This window comes from Camelina sativa, chromosome 16 (genome assembly GCF_030686135.1).
Source record: "Camelina sativa cultivar CO46 ecotype springtype chromosome 16, ASM3068613v1".
Taxonomy (NCBI): domain Eukaryota; kingdom Viridiplantae; phylum Streptophyta; class Magnoliopsida; order Brassicales; family Brassicaceae; genus Camelina; species Camelina sativa.
This window is the reverse complement of record NC_141895.1, coordinates 19950896-19970577: the sequence shown is the minus strand read 5'-3', so window position 1 is coordinate 19970577 and position 19682 is coordinate 19950896. Positions and strand designations below refer to the sequence as shown.

At 36.6% G+C, this 19682-nt stretch overlaps 2 protein-coding genes, 1 long non-coding RNA gene and 2 pseudogenes across 5 annotated transcripts; 2 read left to right on the top strand and 3 right to left on the bottom strand.

Moving 5' to 3' along the window:
• The first annotated feature begins 17 nt into the window (after positions 1-17).
• On the top strand, positions 18-1301 carry SHW1 (short hypocotyl in white light1). Its single transcript, XM_010472694.3, has 4 exons — positions 18-189; positions 259-468; positions 623-688; positions 1013-1301. The coding sequence occupies exons 1-4, from the start codon at positions 22-24 to the stop codon at positions 1130-1132; spliced, it is 564 nt and encodes a 187-aa protein (XP_010470996.1). The 5' UTR covers positions 18-21; the 3' UTR covers positions 1133-1301.
• Positions 1302-2576: 1275 nt separating this feature from the next.
• GSTU12 (glutathione S-transferase TAU 12) lies at positions 2577-4211 on the top strand. Its single transcript, XM_010472693.1, is given in 3 exon segments — positions 2577-2630; positions 2632-2988; positions 3858-4211. Coding segments are annotated over 3 exon segments (765 nt in total).
• A 7649-nt stretch (positions 4212-11860) lies between these two features.
• LOC104750846 (uncharacterized) lies at positions 11861-13470 on the bottom strand. The gene is made up of 3 exons (XR_761726.2): positions 13324-13470; positions 13080-13161; positions 11861-12990 (listed from the first exon to the last, which is right to left on the bottom strand). It is a non-coding gene; the product is annotated as an uncharacterized LOC104750846 (long non-coding RNA).
• A 469-nt stretch (positions 13471-13939) lies between these two features.
• Positions 13940-15422, bottom strand: LOC104750845 (EH domain-containing protein 2-like; annotated as a pseudogene). Its single transcript, XR_015585037.1, has 5 exons — positions 15393-15422; positions 15085-15195; positions 14830-14933; positions 14703-14752; positions 13940-14602 (listed from the first exon to the last, which is right to left on the bottom strand). The product of XR_015585037.1 is annotated as an EH domain-containing protein 2-like (transcript).
• LOC104750844 (LEAF RUST 10 DISEASE-RESISTANCE LOCUS RECEPTOR-LIKE PROTEIN KINASE-like 1.5 pseudogene) lies at positions 15356-17938 on the bottom strand (annotated as a pseudogene). Its single transcript, XR_015585351.1, has one exon. The product of XR_015585351.1 is annotated as an LEAF RUST 10 DISEASE-RESISTANCE LOCUS RECEPTOR-LIKE PROTEIN KINASE-like 1.5 pseudogene (transcript).
• Positions 17939-19682: the final 1744 nt, after the last annotated feature.

The following is a 19682-nucleotide window of genomic DNA, read 5'->3' as shown; positions in this document are numbered from 1 at the left end:
TCTCTCTCTCTGCTCCACAAAATGGCCATAGCTACAACCTTATCATCATCTTCATCATCACCGTCGCGACATTTCGTCAATGGCTCACAGAGATTTGTGTCTACAGCTCCTTACTCTTTTAGCTCTATCTTACTCCGCCGTCGTATCCGCCGCCTGAATCGCTCATTCGCTTCGTACCGTAGCTCTCAGGTACGTTCTGATTATCTCAATTTTTGTGTAATTGGAAAATTTGAATTTACTCAATCTCTTTACTCTTAGTCGCGTAGGAGATACGATTCAGACGATCGATTCTTTGGCGGGTACGAGTACGATGTGGTTCCCGACGAGGATGACGATGAAGAAGAAGACGAGAGAGAGAGCAGCGTCGATCTTTTGATCAGATTCTTGAGAAGCATGTTCAAGAAAGTCTCGAAACGTGCTAAGAAAGCATCGCGACGGGTTTTGCCAGCAGCCATGTCTCCTCGACTCGTGAGTCTCTTCTTGTTCTACGTTTATAGTTCTTTAATTTTGTGTCTTTATTTCGTCTGGCTTTTGTAATGGTTTTATAGAGTTACTTCAATCTCATAAAAGCTTCATTGTGTGCTGCACATTGTGTTGATTCCTCTGTTTCTATGATTTGTAGGTGTCTTTTGCAGTAGATGGGATATTGCTATTGGGTTCACTTTCCATAACAAGAGCGTTTCTTGAGGTAATCTTTGACCATGTGCTTACTACGCGAGTCACTCGTATCGAATTGTATATGGTTGGTTTATGCATTGTGTGATAGGTTTTGGGGTTTTCCTTGTTGTATGTAGTTTTGATCAGATAGTTAGATATATTACAGAATATCTCTGAATTGTATGTGTAGTTCGCAAGTTTTTATGTTTGGGGTTCCTTGCTTAAAAGTCTTGTTTATGAGCCCTTGTTTGTAAGCAATTAACCGATCACCTTAAGAAATTTGTGAGTTAGACTAACTTCAATTAGTTCAGGTGTGATGATTTCATGGACGTGTGTTGTTAACTTTTTCTCGCAGGTAATATGCAACCTAGGAGGAACCGTGTTTACGGTGATTCTGCTCATCAGATTGTTCTGGACGGCAGCTTCCTTCTTCCAGACTTATGGGAGCTCTTTTGGACCAAACCCGTTAACTTAAAATCTAGTATTTTACTCACATTTGGGTGTGAGGTGTTGTAACTGATCATCTTGGACTTGTAGCTTCGATTCGATGTGTAAAGAAAAAATGTATGATAGTTGTGTACATGTCGCTGGGGGAAGTTATCTAGTGATCAATAGTAAGAGAAGACGAATCTAAGAATTTAAAAGAATGTTCCGGTAATTCACCCACCCACCGATGAATCGAAGAAGATCATAAACCAAGGATTAAGTTAAACCCTAATTCCGTAACACGATATATATATATATATATATATATATATATATATATATATCACCCTTTTCATATCTTCCTATCTCCTCTATGTTAAGAAAAGAAATGAACCCTTCTCTATCTGCCTTTTCTGTCTTTCTAATCACACAGTTGATAAAAATACAGAATGGCAATAAGATCAGAAATAATACATATATGATCAGAAATAATTCCTTCTTATATTTAGTTCCTAAATGCAAAAATAAAAAGATTCAAAATTAATACTTTTGTGAGCAAAATCATCAGATTAATATTTAGTTCAAAATGTTTGTTTTTTTTTTTTTGAATTACTTACAGATTCCGAGCCTAGCCCGTATATCCCCGAATAATTTTTATGGTTCTTTCCTAAACGTCGTCACTCGAACCAACGATCTTGAGTCAAAAGTATTAACGACCAATATCCACAAAAATTAGTTAATACTGATAGTTAACTTCTTAATGTTATTTTATTTGTTTTGTCTTTCTTACCATTTGGACCAGGACTGATTCTGAACGGATTGTGTATTAGGTGTTCAAAGCTGTTATTCATAAGCTCATATCCAAACAAAATAGAAACAAGCATCTACAATAAAATATAGTTATAAATAATAAAGATCTTTTAAATATATGGTTCTTACTTTTAAAAATTCTAATTGGTTTACAATTTTTTTAGATTAATAAGTCATTTTCGCCCATAATTAATTAGAGAGAGAAAATATATATTTTTTAACTTAATAATCATTTAAAAGATTTTATTAGTCTAATATTAAAAAATTTAAAAGATTTTATTAGTCTAATATTGAAATTAAGCATCTGGTGGTGTTGTCATTCATTCTTTTAAGGTGGAGTCTATGTCTATAGTGTCTTATTCTACCAACCTTAAATCTTTTAAACAGTCAGATTAAAAACCTTGGAAGTTAAAACCTATATATAGAATAGAGACGTAGAATTCACCAAATTCTTGGTTCGATTTATTTTGATAACTCAAGGTTCAATCCTGACACAAAACCATCTTATTTTCCAACAAAAAAAAAAAACAAAATGTCCACCGGTAAAGAAAATGAAAGAGAAACAAGAAACAAACATACATTGAATTGTTCCTTAATTTATAAATTAGTCAGTCACCAAAACTCAATGGATTTAAACAAAGACACACACATAACTCCTAATTTCTCTTTAGCCAGATACTCAGATGTGTAAAAACAAGAAAACAGACAGCTCCTTGTCTCGAGACACATTACACATAAAAAAAGAGACAAAAAACCACGTTGGCTCAGAATGGTTCGAACACTACCGTGAAGCTTTTAGGGACATGGGCAAGTCCATTCGCTTTAAGGGCTCAAGTGGCTCTACACCTCAAGTCCGTAGAGCACGAGTACGTCGAAGAAACCGACGTTTTGAAATCGAAGAGCGATCTGCTTATTGTATTCAACCCTATCCACAAGAAAGTCCCTGTCCTCATCCATGGTGATGTCTCAATCTGTGAGTCTCTCAACATCGTTCAGTACGTCGATGAATCTTGGCCGTCAGATGTTTCCATCCTCCCTTCACTTCCCTCTGATTATGCCTTTGCTCGTTTTTGGGCTCACTTCGTTGACGAAAAGGTTATTAAACACAACGCGACGTTGAGTTTTCTTGGGTTACAAGTCAGACGGATATTAAACATATCATCAAAGTTTGGAGTGAAAGTACGTTGGCGACTTCCACGGCTTGGGACGTGACATACACAGGCGCAGCGACGAGTGTAGGATCCCTTGGAATTGTTTGGGGTTTGGGTAGTGTAAGAAGGGTCCGTGACTCCATGTGATGGTTGTGATCACAAGACATTTCATTATTTCAGGATCGGAAGGAGCGGGTGATAGACTGATAGTATTACGACGGAGTACTGTACGGTGGATAAGAGTGCGTGTGGGGGACAAGTGTATGAGAGATTGTAGGGTTTTTCTACAATAGGAAGAGTTCGTGGTGTTGGTTACGTTGGGTTATGAGCTCAAGACAACGACCAAAACCGGAGATACTTCCCTAGTTGGAAAAGCAGTAGCAGCAGCAAGAAGAATAACAACAACAATAATCTTGGCCGTCAGATGTTTCCATCCTCCCTTCACTTCCCTCCGATCATGCCTTTGCTCGTTTTTGGGCTCACTTCGTTGACGAAAAGGTAACAAAATAATGATATATAGTCTTTGATTAGTGGACACATAAATGTTTTACTTCTGAACGAGAAAACTAGTCAATCAGTCGTTGTAGTATAGTGGTAAGTATTCCCGCCTGTCACCCGGGTCACCCGATCCCCGGCAACGGCGGTTAATAAGTTTTAATATCTTTTAACTTTAAAGGGACAATTATTGAAACTAAAACAAACATAACATTAGTGTAATTTTAAGAATTTGACAGACACTCTTTTACGGTTTTACCTAGTGTGAAGTTTGACTGACACTTACTTTGGTCTATATTGTAACGGCGAATGGAACAGTTGTTTGAATCGATTGATACGGTGGCGGGAGCAAAAGACGATGCCGCGAAGATGGCGTTGGCGGGGAATCTGATGGAGAATCTGGCGGCGCTTGAGGAAGCGTTTTAAAAGAGTAGCAAAGGCGGAGGCTTCTTCGGAGGAGATAACATTGGGTTTGTCGATATAGCTGTTGGAGCCATAGTAGGTCCACTCTCTGTCATCGAAGCGTTTTTAGGTGTTAAGTTTTTGTATCCTGAAACAACACCAGGTCTGCTCCAGTGGTACGAGAGTTTTAAAGCCCATGAGGCTGTGAAACCTTACATGCCTACCGTTGTCGAGTTCATCGAGTTTACCAAAAAGAAGTTCAATGTTTAACGATCTATTACATCTCTTATGATTATTTAAAAAAAAAAAATATCTCATACTATGTGTATTGAATTATATGTGCGGAAATCTGATTTATGTTTGAATAACGTAATAACAATCGAGACCAATTAATATTAGTCATTAGTCAACACATTCTCTGATCGTAATGTTTTAATTAGTTGTTGGAGTTGTTAATGGCTAGGGAATCTCCAGTGGCGTTGCTAATAGGATTTCTCAATGTTTTTGTGGGCTAAAAATAAATAGAAAACTCAAAATTAATCTCAGTTGTGGATTAGTAAGTGATCGGACTAGTACCTGAAGAAAGAAGAAAGAGGTTTGTGTGTAGTATATAGTTTAACTTTCGTATAAATTTTGCAGGTTTTAACTTTCGTACATAAGTATATCTTCAGATTCACTGTCTCAACCTTGTTAAGGCTCGTCTTGTTCATTTTGACTCCATGTTTGTGTTCTGTTCTTTTAAAGCTTAAATCGGTTTGTGTTATGTTATTGATCAATGTTTGTGTTAATTTCTTTTAAAGCTTGAATCGGCTTGTGTTATGTTATTGATCAATGTTTCGGTTTGTGATATGTTATTGATCAATGCTTGTGTTCTATTTTTTTTAAAAGCTTCACTCGGGAGAATGTAAAGTTCTAAAGAGAAAACTTGCTTTGTTTCATATACGTACAGATGTGCTTTGTTAGGATCTAATCTACAAATGTGGGGGTGTTTCCCATGTATTAAGGCCAGGACAAGCTTCCCCTTATTGTTTGGATGATGGCTCAGGTTACTACTTTCACATTTTTTCTTTTTCCCCTTAATTTGTGTGTGAACTAGGGACCAAGAGTGTCAACACTTGTGTTTTGCTCAAGTTTTTGAACGGTGACAGGCCTCCCTAGGTGATTTATCTGCTGGCTTGTATTCGTGGGCGCATAACTTGTTACCACTAATCGGTAATAACAAGTGTTGCAGCCCTCTATCAATAAATCTCATCCTGCAATTTCTTGAGATGTGAGTCCAACTCCTTATTCTCGTGATCTACTCTCCTGTATATTTGTTCATATTATGTAACAACCATCTGATCTTTTTGCATATGATTATGTTCTTTCTGCATATGATTCAAGTAAATTGAAGATGAGGTCGTGAGAGAGAGTTGGAGCCATATGAAGTCGCATTATGTAGCACACAATATAGCTAGAAGGATAAGCGAAAACATGTAAAAGCTTTAGCTTTGGGGAGTGTTTTTCTCATTAGAACATAGGTTGATACAAAGAGTGTCCATGAGTGAGTGATGAGTGAGACACTTGTAATTTGTATCTATGTTTCTGCTTCTAGTGGATTTCGTGCAAGATTCTTGGCGAGATGTAGGTGGTGTCACATTGACACTACTGAACTTGTTAAATATGTGTGCTCCCATCTTCTTCTCTACTATTTTCTCTAATCTCTCTATGCTCTGTTTTTTTGCTGCAACAAACAAAAAAGCTTCTCTGTTTTTACTTAAGCAACTTATATCTTGGTGTGTTGAGGTTCTCTAGTGGAAGGGAGATTTTGCTTAGGTTCTGAGTGGGTTGCTTTAATTAGTTTGGTATTAAATATATGATTAGTTTATATTTTAGCAACTTAATAGAGTTGTTGGAGTAAAGATGGTTAGGTTCTTCTTGTGAGAATAAGTCAAATGTCTAGAGGTAAGGGACTAATATAGCTAGTTGCTAAGTCTAAAGTCTAAGTTAGTGGGTGTAGAAGAAATCTAATATAAGTATGTAATGTGTGTGAAGTTGTAATGTAAGAAAAATATAAATGACGAAGAAAGTTAAGAAATCGTTTTCATGGTTGTATCAAGAGGGAAACAAAAGTACAAAACAGACGTGCATCAAAAGTGATAATTGCAACACTTGTCCGTTTTGATCTACTGTACTGCCATAAAATTCTGCCGGAGGCGATGGATAAAACTTGAAAGCAGTCGAAGAAATGTCCATTTCCCTTCTCAAGATTCTCACAACTTCACTAACATCAGGCTATAACTCGGGTGCTTGATGGGGCAGAAGGCAAAGCCAAGTTATTGCATGATCCCATCCTTCGATATATATCGTCCACCAGCTCAAGAAAATTCCCTGAATTAGCCAACTGCCTTACACCAGCTCACAAAAATCACTTTTTCAAGCTTGCTTCATTGGCGATGCAAGAATGTGTAAAGGTTTTCTACACGAGGTTATCACTAGAATCAGTCAGTGCTTCCAAAGCTGTAGGTATCTCCTTGCTACCGATTTAATCATCACTTCTTTGCCCCATAGAGATAAAAACTTAGTATACCAACTCTCCAACTTATGTTGTATCCTCTGAGATATATAAGCAAAAACATCACTCTTGTTTCTCCCTATTGCTTCATGTTTCTCCCTATTGCTTCAGGTAACCCCAAATATTTCCCAAAGTTTCCAGTTTTGGTAATTCCAATAGAGCTTATGATGCTTTGCTGGATATGGGTTGAATAGTCTTACCAAAAAGGATGGCTGACTTCTGGAAATTAATGTGCTGGCCTGAGGCTGAAACGTATATCCTTAAAAGATGCAAGATTCTCTGACATTCTTCTTCATCCGCTTTACAAAAAAGTAGTGAATCATCAACAAAAAGCATATGAGAAATGGAAGGCTCATTTCTACTTGCTTTGAAGCCATGGATACGGTTTGCCCTTACTGCTTCAGAAAGAAGGGATGGAAGCCCCTCAGTACATAGTACGTAAAGATAGGGAGACAGAGGATCACCTTGGCGCAAGCCTCTTTGTGGTATGATTCTCTTCGAAGGGGTACCATTGAGAAGAACAGAGTAAGATACTGTTGTGATGCATTGCATAACCCACTGGCACCATTTATCTGCAAAACCCAAACGATTCATGATAGCTTCAATGAAACTCCATTCAACTTTATCGAAAGATTTGGCTATATCAAGCTTCATTGCCATATATGGAGTCTTGATTTTATTAGTACGCAATGAATGAAGGAGCTCATGAGTGATAATGATGTTATCTGTTATAAGTCTTCCTGGTATAAAAGCGGACTGGAACTCAGATATTATAGAATTCAACCAAGGTTTAAGTCTGTTTGCCAAAACTTTAGAGATTAGCTTATATGATATTACATAAGCTAATCGGTCTAAAGTTGACTTGGGTAGGAGAATCAATTTTGGGTATGAGACAAATATGGGTGTGGTTTAGCTGTGGATCCAGGTACCCAGTCTCAAAGAAATGAGTAATAAACTTAATCACACCTGATTTGATATCATTCCAATGATATTTGTAGAAGCCTGCATCTAGCCCATCTGGTCATGGTGCTTTGTCCACATTCATGCTGGATAGAGCTTCAAAAAGTTATGTCTCCATAACCAGGGCTGTTAGCTTCTGATTCATCTCCGGAGTGACCCTTGGTTGAATTGAAGTATGGTTTCTATATTCTCACTGTCAGAGGAGGAAAAGATGTCAGAAAAATAGGAACTGATAACCTCTTGTATCGCATGGTAAGATTGGTGAATGCTCCCGCTTGCATCTTGTAAAGAAGTTATATGGTTATGACTCCTTCTCTGCTTTGTCTTTTCGTGAAATAGTTGGTGTTCTTATCTCCTGCTTGCATATAGAGGATTCTGCTTTTTGTGCGCCAATATTCTTCTTCCAAAGTATATTCACGTTGGAGCTGCAATTTTAGATCTGAAATATAATTTAAGTCTACAAGATGGGAGTCAAACGCTTTGTGAAGCTTTTGATGCAGATGCTGAATCTTTTTATACGAGTTGAGATTTTGTGTTGACTTCCACCGAGAGAGACTATTCCTACATCTCAGCAACGCTTCATTGAATTGATATGGAGGCAAGCATTGACATTCTAGATTCCAAGTACTTCGAATGACCTGATGAACATCTTGGTTTGACCTCCATCTATTGTAATATCGAAAAAGTTTGGTTCCTTTCCACCTGTTGTTTTCTGTTTGAAGCATCATTGGCTTGTGATCAGAACCAATCCATTCAAACAATTTCACAAGCGCTTTTGGGAATTTTTCCTTCCAATCTGTTGTAGCGACCACTCTGTCCATTTTAGACTTTATAATGCCCGTACTTCTGTTGCCTATCCAAGTTTAAGGCCCTCCATAAGTTTTAACGTCATGTAATCCTGAGACCCTCAGCATTCTCCTAAAGTTTTGGAATTGCCATTCATGCTTTTCTGCTCCTCCCATCTTTTCCGAACTATTCTGAATCTCATTGAAATCCCCAAGTACCACTCTTGGCCTATGTTGTTAGAAATCTTTTGTGGCTAGTTCTTCCATTGCCTTCCACTGTAATTGCCTTGGTTTTCTCTCAGGGTTACCATATACTTACGATTGATATCCTTTAAGTACGGAATTTTCAGAGGGTTCCTTAGCTCCTGACAATTCCAATACAAAATTCTCATCTTGGGGATGGTGGCTTTGGGGTTTTCACCTCCCCTTTGGCTTTGTATTCAGAATGGACAGTTACTATCCTTTTAGAAGTTGATGCACCAGCATCCTCCTGATTGTGTCAATCTTACGCTTAGTACCCCTCTCTTCTATTGCAACAGAAGCAGATGCGACATTGCGGATTTTGAGAGACTGATTTTTCTGATGTTGAGAAGATTCAAGCGTAGTAAAATCCATGACATTTCCTTGTGTCCCATCTTGCCGTAAAGTTTCTGATGCTACCATGTTTGAGCTGGAAGTAGTTGTCTCCACCATCACATCATCTGCAACTACATTAGGAGAACTTGGTATGTTCTCCAATTGATGGACTAACTGGTCTCCATGGGGAGTACACTCCATTTCTTGAGTCTGAAAAGAACAGGTCCCCGCTTGATTGTTAAGGCCGCCACAGGTAGTGCAGAACTTCCTAAGTTTCTCAAAAGTGAATCGGATGAGAGTTGGCTCCCCTATATCGTCAAAGCGAAAGAAGCAAGTAAAAATTAGCATGATATTTGCAACAATCTTAATACGCGTCATAACCTCGCCAGCTTGGTTAATGTTTGACTGTTGGACATAAACCTCTTCCACTTATCCCAATACCTCCCCAATTTCTGTGATTATTATGTTATTTCTGGAATCGTCAGGGACATTATGGATTTTAACCCAAAACTTGATGGCACGATGATAGTCTGGATAATGTCTTCTAGTCCACTTGTCGACTATAACCAGCCAATCTTTATATGTCCAGGGACCTCCTTCATATACTGTATTGAGATGGTGAGCTTGCTTGAAGAAAAATTAAACAGTGCCATCCTCGTTAATTCTACCACTGATTCTTCCATCCAGCTTCCAAATCTTTGGCATCATATAATTAATTCCAGTGGGGTTTTGAGAAGGGTGAATACCTTTAACTACCAGACTGAGCGTATGTTCCTCTTCTCTCTTTCTCCTAGCTTCGCTTGAGATTTCAAGAGGGTTTCTATCCGACCCCAAGTTGAGATTTTGGAGACGGAGCCATACATCTTGATATGCCATGATAAGAGAGCTTCATATCTAGTTAAGAGAGGAAAATCCGTCTACAACAGAAACTGAATCACCGATTTGATCGAAACGGTGAACAGGTCCCAGCTTGATTGTTGAGGCCGCCACAGGTAGTGCAGAACTTCCTAAGTTTCTCAAAAGTGAATCGGATGAGAGTTGGCTCCCCTATATCGTCAAAGCGAAAGAAGCGAGTAAAAATTAGCATGATATTTGCAACAATCTTAATACGCGTCATAACCTCGCCAGCTTGGTTAATGTTTGACTGTTGGACATAAACCTCTTCCACTTATCCCAATACCTCCCCAATTTATGTGATTATTATGTTATTTCTGGAATCGTCAGGGACATTATGGATTTTAACCCAAAATTTGATGGCACGATGATAGTCTGGATAATGTCTTCTAGTCCACTTGTCGACTATAACCAGCCAATCTTTATATGTCCAGGGACCTCCTTCATATACTGTATTGAGATGGTGAGCTTGCTTGAAGAAAAATTAAACAGTGCCATCCTCGTTAATTCTACCACTGATTCTTCCATCCAGCTTCCAAATCTTTGGCATCATATAATTAATTCCAGTGGGGTTTTGAGAAGGGTGAATACCTTTAACTACCAGATTGAGTGTATGTTCCTCTTCTCTCTTTCTCCTAGCTTCGCTTGAGACTTCAAGAGGGTTTCTATCCGACTCCAAGTTGAGATTTTGGAGACGGAGCCATACATCTTGATATGCCATGATAAGAGAGCTTCATATCTAGTTAAGAGAGGAAAATCCATCTACAACAGAAGATTGAATCACCAATTTGATCGAAACGGTGAACAAAGTTCTTGAATCGCCAAGAAAGTCGTCAAGAGAGAGAAAAATACTATTTTTTGTAAATGGGTGTTTTTGTTGTCATTACTTAGAAGAATATATAGTTTGTTACTACATAAAAGCATTTCTCATGAAAAATAGTTCTGCAAGATAATTAGTCATTGTTAGACTTAGCTAGTAGTTAATTTTTGATATTTAAAAATGATTAGCACGTCAAAATTAATTTCTATTATAAGGATCTCTACATTTTTTGTTTTAACTAACAATTTTGGTCACTCTTTCAGTATATATTTAGCAATGGGAGATACAAAAACATGCTACATAGGGTATTGGTCGTCCACAAAGCCTAGGATATCAGTGGCGTCGCTTCACAACTTCCCCTTGACCTCCGTTGTGAAACCATCATCAAAGCTCGTCAATGAACTTAATCCACACAGTACATGAACACCGATTTTGCCATTTTTCTTCAATATGTTTCGTCTCGAGAACCTAAGTGGAAGAATTTTCTTGAATCACACAAGATTCACTGTATAAGATAAATGAAACCACCCTTTTTATAATGTTAATAACATTGATGTGTATAAAATTGTGTTATAGATTTACATCATATATATATGTTACGTCATATATATATGTATAAGGAGAAATAATAACAAAAGATACAGCCATATCTTTCCTCTTCGTGAACATGATTATGATTTTCTACAAACAGAAAATACGAGACCAGAGATATAGGGTAAAGTGATGTAAATTTAGTTTAAAAGATGTACCAAACCAAAATATATGAATCTACGTGAAACTAAATTTACATCACTTTAACTTAATCAGATATATGTTTATGTTAATTTTGTTTGAGCTATGAAATAGTCATAAAATTTTCATTAAGTTCCCATGTGCAAAAGTTAATGTTTTTTAATACGAGGGAGATGTGAATTTGGTGAAAGGACTTTCCGAGAAGTACGTAAATTTCATCAACTTTTTCTATAATAAAATGTCATTGAAACAAGTTCTTATAATTAATATTTAGTAATAATTTTTTTAGTAATCAAGTGTAACTATAAAAATTTTGATTTCAAAAACATTTAAAAAACTTTGAAAAGCTTGGAAATTCTTGTTGCATTTCAATCAACAATTTCTTAATTTCTTATATCTCATATAAGCCATACATATTCTTATATTTCTTGACTAAGTAAGTTATGTTGCATTATCTAATACTATACTATATATTTGTACACATTTTATATATGAACATATATATATACACACATATATCATATATGATGTAAGTGTTAAATATCTAAGAAAATTGCACAAAAAATGCTTAACATATGCTTAAAACATACTTAAAATAAGATCAATGAGTATGTGGGCATATTTATCGGTGATATTGATGGAAGTATCTAACTCAGACTAAAAAAAATAAATACAAAATTATAATAGAATTGAAAACCAGTAGAAAAGTGACACATAGGTTAGAAGGGTCTATAATGATATCTTTAATAATTTGGAGAAGACATTTTCTTCTTCTCTCTCCTCATAGTATATGAGATGAGAATGCTCTGAGGGTCTTGGTTACACTTGAGCCAATACTTGCATCAATGGCATTTTGGATCTTTGTGAACCTTCCACAACCTTGAAGAGATACCTTGAACACCATAGTATATCCTTTGGTGGGAAACTTTGAGAACTTGTCAGATTTAGGTGAATCCCATTGAATTGGAGAGATAATGGATAGAAAGAAAATGATGAAAAGCATGATAGACATAGTATATCAAGAAGATGAAATGTAGAGAAATTTTTGAAGAGTTCAAAAGATTTTTTAAAATTGGGGAAGATGAAATGAGGAGAAAATTGTTAAGAGGACAAATTAAGATTTTTCTTACTTTTAAAAAAAAACTTGGGAAATATGATGTTGTTGGTCAATTAGTATCCCTATTTTCATTTGACATTTCTTACCGTCATCACAACTAAATTAAAGATTCCCAGAATTTTCTCAATTTGTTTTAATTTTTAATTTTTCACCCCTTCAACTTCGTATGCAATGTTTCTATATTCAGCAATTTATGATCATGATCCTCCAAAAGCTAATTGCTAAGAGAATCATGGAAGACTGTTGGAAACAAGTAATAAATAAAACAAAGATATAAAACAAAGATTTATATGATGAAAATCATGGAAGACTGTTAGAATGCTATTAAAGCCGATGGTTCATTCAAAAACATAATTGTGCACAATGCTACGCATAAACAAAAATATATATAAAGTGAGAATAACTTAAATAAACGCTAAGATGATTTAGTCCAACAATAGATAAATTGAAGAATTTTTGGAAAACAAAAATGGAAATTCCAGATGATCTCTTGAACTCTATAACAAATATCATTAGACATAATACGCTTACCTCTGCGTAAACTCAGTAAGCTTTTGGAATTAATGAATCAAAGATAAATTGAGAACCTTCTATTTTAACCTTTATGCAACCTGTAACAATTTTGAAATTATGTATCTATCAAACAATGATTACAAAATAAGTTTGAACAAACACCTGAATTCAGTAAAAATAGAATTACCTAAAAGAAAATGTTTTTGAAACGCCAAAAACATAAATGACTACATCGTCACCGGCTGAATTATAGTTTGCATCAAAGGCAGCTGCAATCCAATGAAAATATTAGGTAAAATATGTCAAAATTGGTCAAGGGCTGCTAGTAAAACTTTGGAAACTTAAATATTAAAGAAAATTTTATACATGTAAAATAAAAATATGAATAAGATACTCGTATATATGAGCATGGAATTGGTGGAGCAACTTACATATCATACTCAATGTTTCCCCAGTTAGTGAAGTGTATTGCTTTTAGGAATGGAGGATTTTGACCAAGATGCGTAAAGTTGTGTTGAAAAGCTTGATCTCGTTAAGATATGTGAAGCCATTTGTTTTGTGATCAAGTTCTTACGTTTAGGTTATTAAGAAATCAGAATAATGCAGAATATATTTATACTACAAATAAGTCCTTAATACACAATCTTTCAAACAATCTATATTATAGTAAAAGTAGTTTAGTTTTGGGAATATGCTCCATATATTATCTTAGACGATTAACATATCTGTAACTTATATATGATTTAATTATTCAAAAGATTTCGAATCTAAATTAGTTAATTTTATTTGTAAGGAGTTCCTAAAATATCTAAACGAATTTTAGATTTCTTAAACTTAACATTATTAGTTACCTAATATTTTCTATGTTATTAATGATTTCTATTTACAACTAATACAGAATATTCCTTAAAAGCTAATATTAATGTTTTCCTAATATTCCCAATTCGATTGCGAATTATTAATTCTGGATTAGATCCGTTAAAAATAGAGCATCCAACTACACATAATCCGAATCCGTTGATTTCGGGTTTTTTTTTATAGACCCCATCCGGAAATAGTTTTGTATTTCTCTTTTACTAATATAGAGATAAAATCAAAATCACAGTTTATGTTGTATTCAAAGGCATACCCAATATAGACACGTACGACCTCTGGTGTATTCAAGACTTTACCAAGCGACCACATCAATGCTCCATACACTCTCATTAGCTAAAAAACAGAGATTTGCTCCAAAACAAGAAAAATGAAGCTTATGAATGGGGGATAAAATGAATCTATTACTTGTTGTGTATCAACTTGGTCAGCTTTGTTCAAGACAACAAGGATCTTGTCTTCGTTACCACGCATAGATGTTATCACCCGTTTGAATTCATCACTGATGTCAAGCTTGTGGGGATCAAAGAGAAGGAGAATCATATCACATTTAGATGCAAACCATGAGATGACACCAGTGATGTCATAGCTCCTTTGCATGCTTTGTTTCTCTCCTGAAAGAACTCCAGGAGTGTCTACAAGAGTAATTTGGTCCAACACCTACAACACAAACAAGTAGAGACAATGGAATAATGCTTAATTACTCACGGGATGCGGCATTTGTGAACACTCAAACTTCGAGAGCAAAGCACCTCCAAAACTTGTTAGCCCGTTAAATGACATGTCAGCTTGAACAGCCATGGTATTTCCAGGTATGGTTCGTTCATCTGGTCCACTCTATAACCAAATCAAATCATAAGAGTTAACTTAAATGAATACATCAAGTAACTAACTAGTAATCATTCAACTACTATCAAATCAAGACACAATGTCATACCATTGCAACCACAAACCGATCTGTTGTTGGCTCTGGACCAATGTGAGCTCCTGGTAACAAGATGAAAATTAGATATATAATTGAAGATTCATTACTTTAGTATGAGTTTAAGGGAACAAAGCGTTACCGGGGTAGTCACATCCAGAGCAAGTGTTTTATAAATGTTGTTTTTCCTGTGGAATATTGACCCAAAAGCATTACCATTGGTTTGGCATCAAAATCGCTATTAGTCTGCAAATCAACAACAAAAAAAAAGTATTAAGAGAACAAACTGAGAATCAAACTACACGGTGACATTGTATATAATTTCTGTAACAGAACAAATAAAACCCCACAACACAACTGCTTCTGAAATGGTAAAGATAGCATAAAGTTCACTCACCAGTAGAGGGGATCCAAAATCGTTGAAATGATATGTGACTTCCAAAGGTTTTAGCTTTTCAGTGTACAATATTTTCAAGCCATCGACGATTGTCACGACATTAACTTGTGGCTAGTATGCATCCGTCAAATCTTTACATGTGTTGATCTTAATGAATTGTGATGCCAATCGTAATATCTTTATTTCTAACAAAATCTGTTGTCCTTGAAACCAGTTTCGATATATACTTTCAAGTTACGAATCCTAATATATTTCTAGATGGAAAAAACGATTTGATATCTCACATTTTCGTATTCCAATATTGATACCTTACGGTTACGGGAAACAACAAAAATCATTTTTTCAGATCTCTAGTCTATATTCTCACACATACAAAATCTATAAACATAAAATACAAACTTCGAGTAGTGATTGTGTGTACTAGGTTTACGTCACACACACACACACATGTGAAAGCTCCTTCTAGTCGGGATAGAAGGTTTGCAACTCCCGACAAAATTCAACACGTACACACATGAGACCAGTCAACACTTTTTTTACTTACATCACATTCACAATACGTCATCCGTAATCTAATCCAACAGTCAATCTTCCCCCACGTCATCATCTTCCGTCACACGTGTATGGCTCCTAATCCTCCTAAGCTCCTCAACAATCTCCTTAGCGTCCGGACGATCATCCTTATCCGCCGCAACGCACCGGAACGCCAACTCAGCAACCGCCGCAACACCAAACCCGTCAGTCACCGCCGCCACATCATCGCCGTCTAAGGCAAGCAACGGGTCGATCACCTGATCCAAAAGACCCATCTGGATCTTGGATACAACAAGATCCGCCAATGCCATATCTCTCTTCTCACGACGTTGGTCAACCGCTTTCATCCCCGTAATCAACTCCATCAAAACGACACCGTAACTGTACACGTCACTCTTCTCCGTTAACCGAAAAGACCGGTGATAATCCGGGTCTAAATAACCGGGAGTACCCTGTGGTCCGGTACAAACGTAATCAGACGAAGAAGCAGAGTTCACCGTCGTCTCCGAGAACACCAAAAGCCTAGAGAGACCAAAGTCTCCAACTTTGATCTTCATATCCTTCTCGACGAAGATATTAGACGAAGTTATGTCTCTATGAACAACCGATGGAACAATGGCGAAGTGAAGATACTCCATAGCTAAAGCTGTCTGTAAAGCAATATCTAACCTTACACGCCACGTCATCTTCGATCTCCGGCCGTGGAGATGGTCAGCGAGTGTGCCGTTAGTGACGTAATCGTGAACAAGAAGAAGCCCTCTCGGGTCAGAGCAATAGCCATGGAGCTTAACGAGGTTAGGATGGTTGATTGAAGAGAGGATTAAGATCTCATTACAGAATGACTTCATCGAGAACGCTTTGCAATGCTCGGTGGCGGAGGCGGTTGCGCCGTGGTGATGGTGGAGGAACTTAACGGCGAGGAGTTGTCCGTCGCTGAGTTGGCCTAAATAAACAGAACCGAAACCACCGTCGCCAATTTTGCGCTTAGGGTCGAATTTGTTGGTGGCGGTTTCGAGTTCTTCGAAGGTGAAGACCGGTGGGAGAAGAGAGGCGGAGCGGTGACGGCGGAGGAACAGAGCAGCCGGGTCTTCTTCGTTGACTGAGGACAAAAAGCTCGCTCTTCTTGATCGGAAGATTGCTACGGCGACGGAGAAAGCAAGTAGGAGACAAGTCAAAGCGAAGATAAGAGACAAGACAGCGATGTGATTGACTCTTTTAGTTACTAATTCGGATCTTGATTTGTTTTTGGGAAAACAGAGGAATTCTTGATTCGGGTGGGTCGAATTAAACCCGCAAACACCACCGTTCTTGATTTGATGACAGTCTCTGCATTTAGCAAAGTACGGATCTTGAGACTCGTCCCATTCAGCTTCAAATCCGAATCTAGTGAAGAAGTCTTGGAGAAAGCCAAGAAGATCTCCTTGGCAGCCTTGTTCAGATAACGACCCGTGGGTCGATTCGCAACCGTGGAGGATCCGACCCGGATTCTTCAAGAGTTTACAGTCCCAAGGACAACGAGAACAGTTAGGGAGCGTCAAAGGAGAGCAAGGACGGAGAAGTGAGAGACGAGAGCAAGAAGAGTCGGAGACTCTGAAAGGTGAACCGGTTAGGTCGATGAACCGGTTTGGTGAGGAGGAGAACCGGAGTGAAGAGCAGTTTGAGGTCCGATTAGAGTTTGTAATGGGAGAGAGGGTTAGAGAAGAAGAGAGAGATGAGTAATGGAGGATGGAGAAAGTGAGGTTTTTGATTGTGATGGTGGCGCGTGGAGAAGCGCATTGGATCTGGAAGTTAGGGTGGCCACATCCTGGTGAAGTTGAGAATGGGTACGGTGGTGAGGAGTTAAACGGTGGGCAATGAATTGAAGAAGAACATGATGAAGTAGATGCAGAGGAAGGGTTAACAATGGTGAGAACAAAGATGAGTAAAGAGAAGCACCGCCATGAATAAGAAGAAGAAGAAGAAGAAGAAGAAGAAGAAGAAGACGGTGGTTGAGACATGTAAAAGAGAAAGAAAGAGATCTGATTCTAAATCTGTTGACTGAACTTTTTTTGAAGTGGACAGTGTTTTGAGGAAGAGGAAGAAGAAGAGGCACGTGAAGGTTTAGGGACTTGGAACTGAATAGTTTCAGTTTTGTTTTATTTTTTTTTATAAAATAAATAAATAAGTATCTTAATAAATTTTTGTTTAATTTTTTGGTTTTCGACTCTCCCTAGGCAGTACGCACTAGGCAATGAAAGTCGAAATTCAAAATTTTATTCTCTTTTTCTGATTTAAAAGAAAAATGTTAAAAGTATATAAATGGGAGAGTAAAGAGCAATATTTTGAAGAGTCCTTCGTCTTTTCTTTTCTTGAAGTTAAGGCAAATGAAATAATTGAGAAAAGTATATGAACGAGAGTAAAGAACAAATGGGAATATAAGCTTAATAGAAAAGTCAAAAGCGACAACAAACATTGTAGACAAATGGAAAAAATAGTTCTGATTAAAGTGGATGTTTCCTTTTGCCAATAATAAAATTGGGTGCTTATAACAGTCTTTGAATTATTTGCTGGAAAATCTAAGGAACTCTCAACACTTTATAACAGTTTAATGCAGAAATGGTTGGTGAAAAGGCAGAAGAGCCTAAAAAACCTCTACCGACCATAGCTAGAAAATGTGCATATATAAAAATAATCATTTTTAAGGGTGTTTTGTTTCGTCAAAATCTTAGTATTATTTTGCTTTCATATGTTGCTTTTTTGCATCCGGAGAAAATAAGTTTTTATTCATGGTTTTAATTCTAAGAATAGATAAACAAAAAACCTTCTTAAGTTAGGAAGAATCTATTTGGGTCGAGTCGAGTAATATGTAACGATGTCATGAAATTGTATGGGGAATAGTCTAGCTAGCTGTCTAGGTAAGTTAATAGTTTGCCAATAGGACCAATGAGAGAACACATGAGTTTTCTTTTGTAAGTCCTATATGCAGTCCATTTCCTGATACACTAGAATTTTAAGTGGTGTTAAAACCGCAAAATTACATTTTCAATTCTATAGATCACTTTATCGAGTTTAGACTGCGCAATGACATTGTTTAAAAATGCATATTCACGATTTTACTGTCAGAATTGCATAGAAATACTGTTCTAGGTTGCAAGAATTGGTTTAAAATACCAGTCTTCGATGCTGCATGAGATAACGAACCAGAACATATTTATTAGTCTATACGCATAACACATCCGTTGGCTTGATCCGGCGGGTCCTTCTCGTTGTTCGTATCTCGTTTACATTATTAATGAAATAAAAATTGTAGCACATTTGTTCACATATGAGTTTTTGTCCTGCAAACATTAAAGATTGCAAACAAAAATCTATAGAAGCAATGATACAGCCGTTGATTTGGAGCCTTTCCTCAAGTCACATAATTCAAATAAAGGAGCAATTAATGCGATGCGATGCGATGCGACCGAATAAAGCTGACCTTTTTTGGGGTCTCACTCTTTAATAATGCCTGTGTGATTAAGTTTCTCCAATTCAATCATTAGACTTTTGAAACTTCAAATTATACTATTGGGCCTGTATCGTTTAAAAATGTCGAACTATTGGTTTGGGCCTCTATTTCGACCCACACTTAGCAAGCTATTATAGATTTTGTTGAGTCCACCACACAGAACAGCAATATCAACCCAATGTCACACAATAGTTGGAAACGTCACTGTATTTTCTATATTTTTTTGTCTCCTTATTTTCATATTTAATAGTCCTAACTTAAGAAAATTGAGAAATAAATAAAAGGTTAAAGTAATTAAGGACTATTAAATATAAAGTTAAGTGTCTTTAAGTTAATCTATTCCATAGTAATTATAAGAAATAAAATATCTATATTCTTCGTCCCAAAGGAAAGTGAAAACTTTTTAGTAAATAAATCTATCAAATTTTAAATGATAAGAGATCTTCTATCATTTTAAGCAAATATTACCATAATTTTTTATCTAGATTATATATTATTTTTTTTGAAAATAAAATAAAATAAAATGTACATTTCATAAAAATACATTTATTCCACAAATTTACCTTTTGGTCAAAAG

Bases quoted from the DNA above. Each gene is read 5' to 3' on its own strand.
- SHW1 (XM_010472694.3), top strand. From the start codon at position 22: ATGGCCATAGCTACAACCTTATCATCATCTTCATCATCACCGTCGCGA. The intron at 469-622 runs GTGAGTCTCTTC...TATGATTTGTAG, and splicing joins CAGCCATGTCTCCTCGACTC to GTGTCTTTTGCAGTAGATGG. The intron at 689-1,012 runs GTAATCTTTGAC...TTTTTCTCGCAG, and splicing joins TAACAAGAGCGTTTCTTGAG to GTAATATGCAACCTAGGAGG.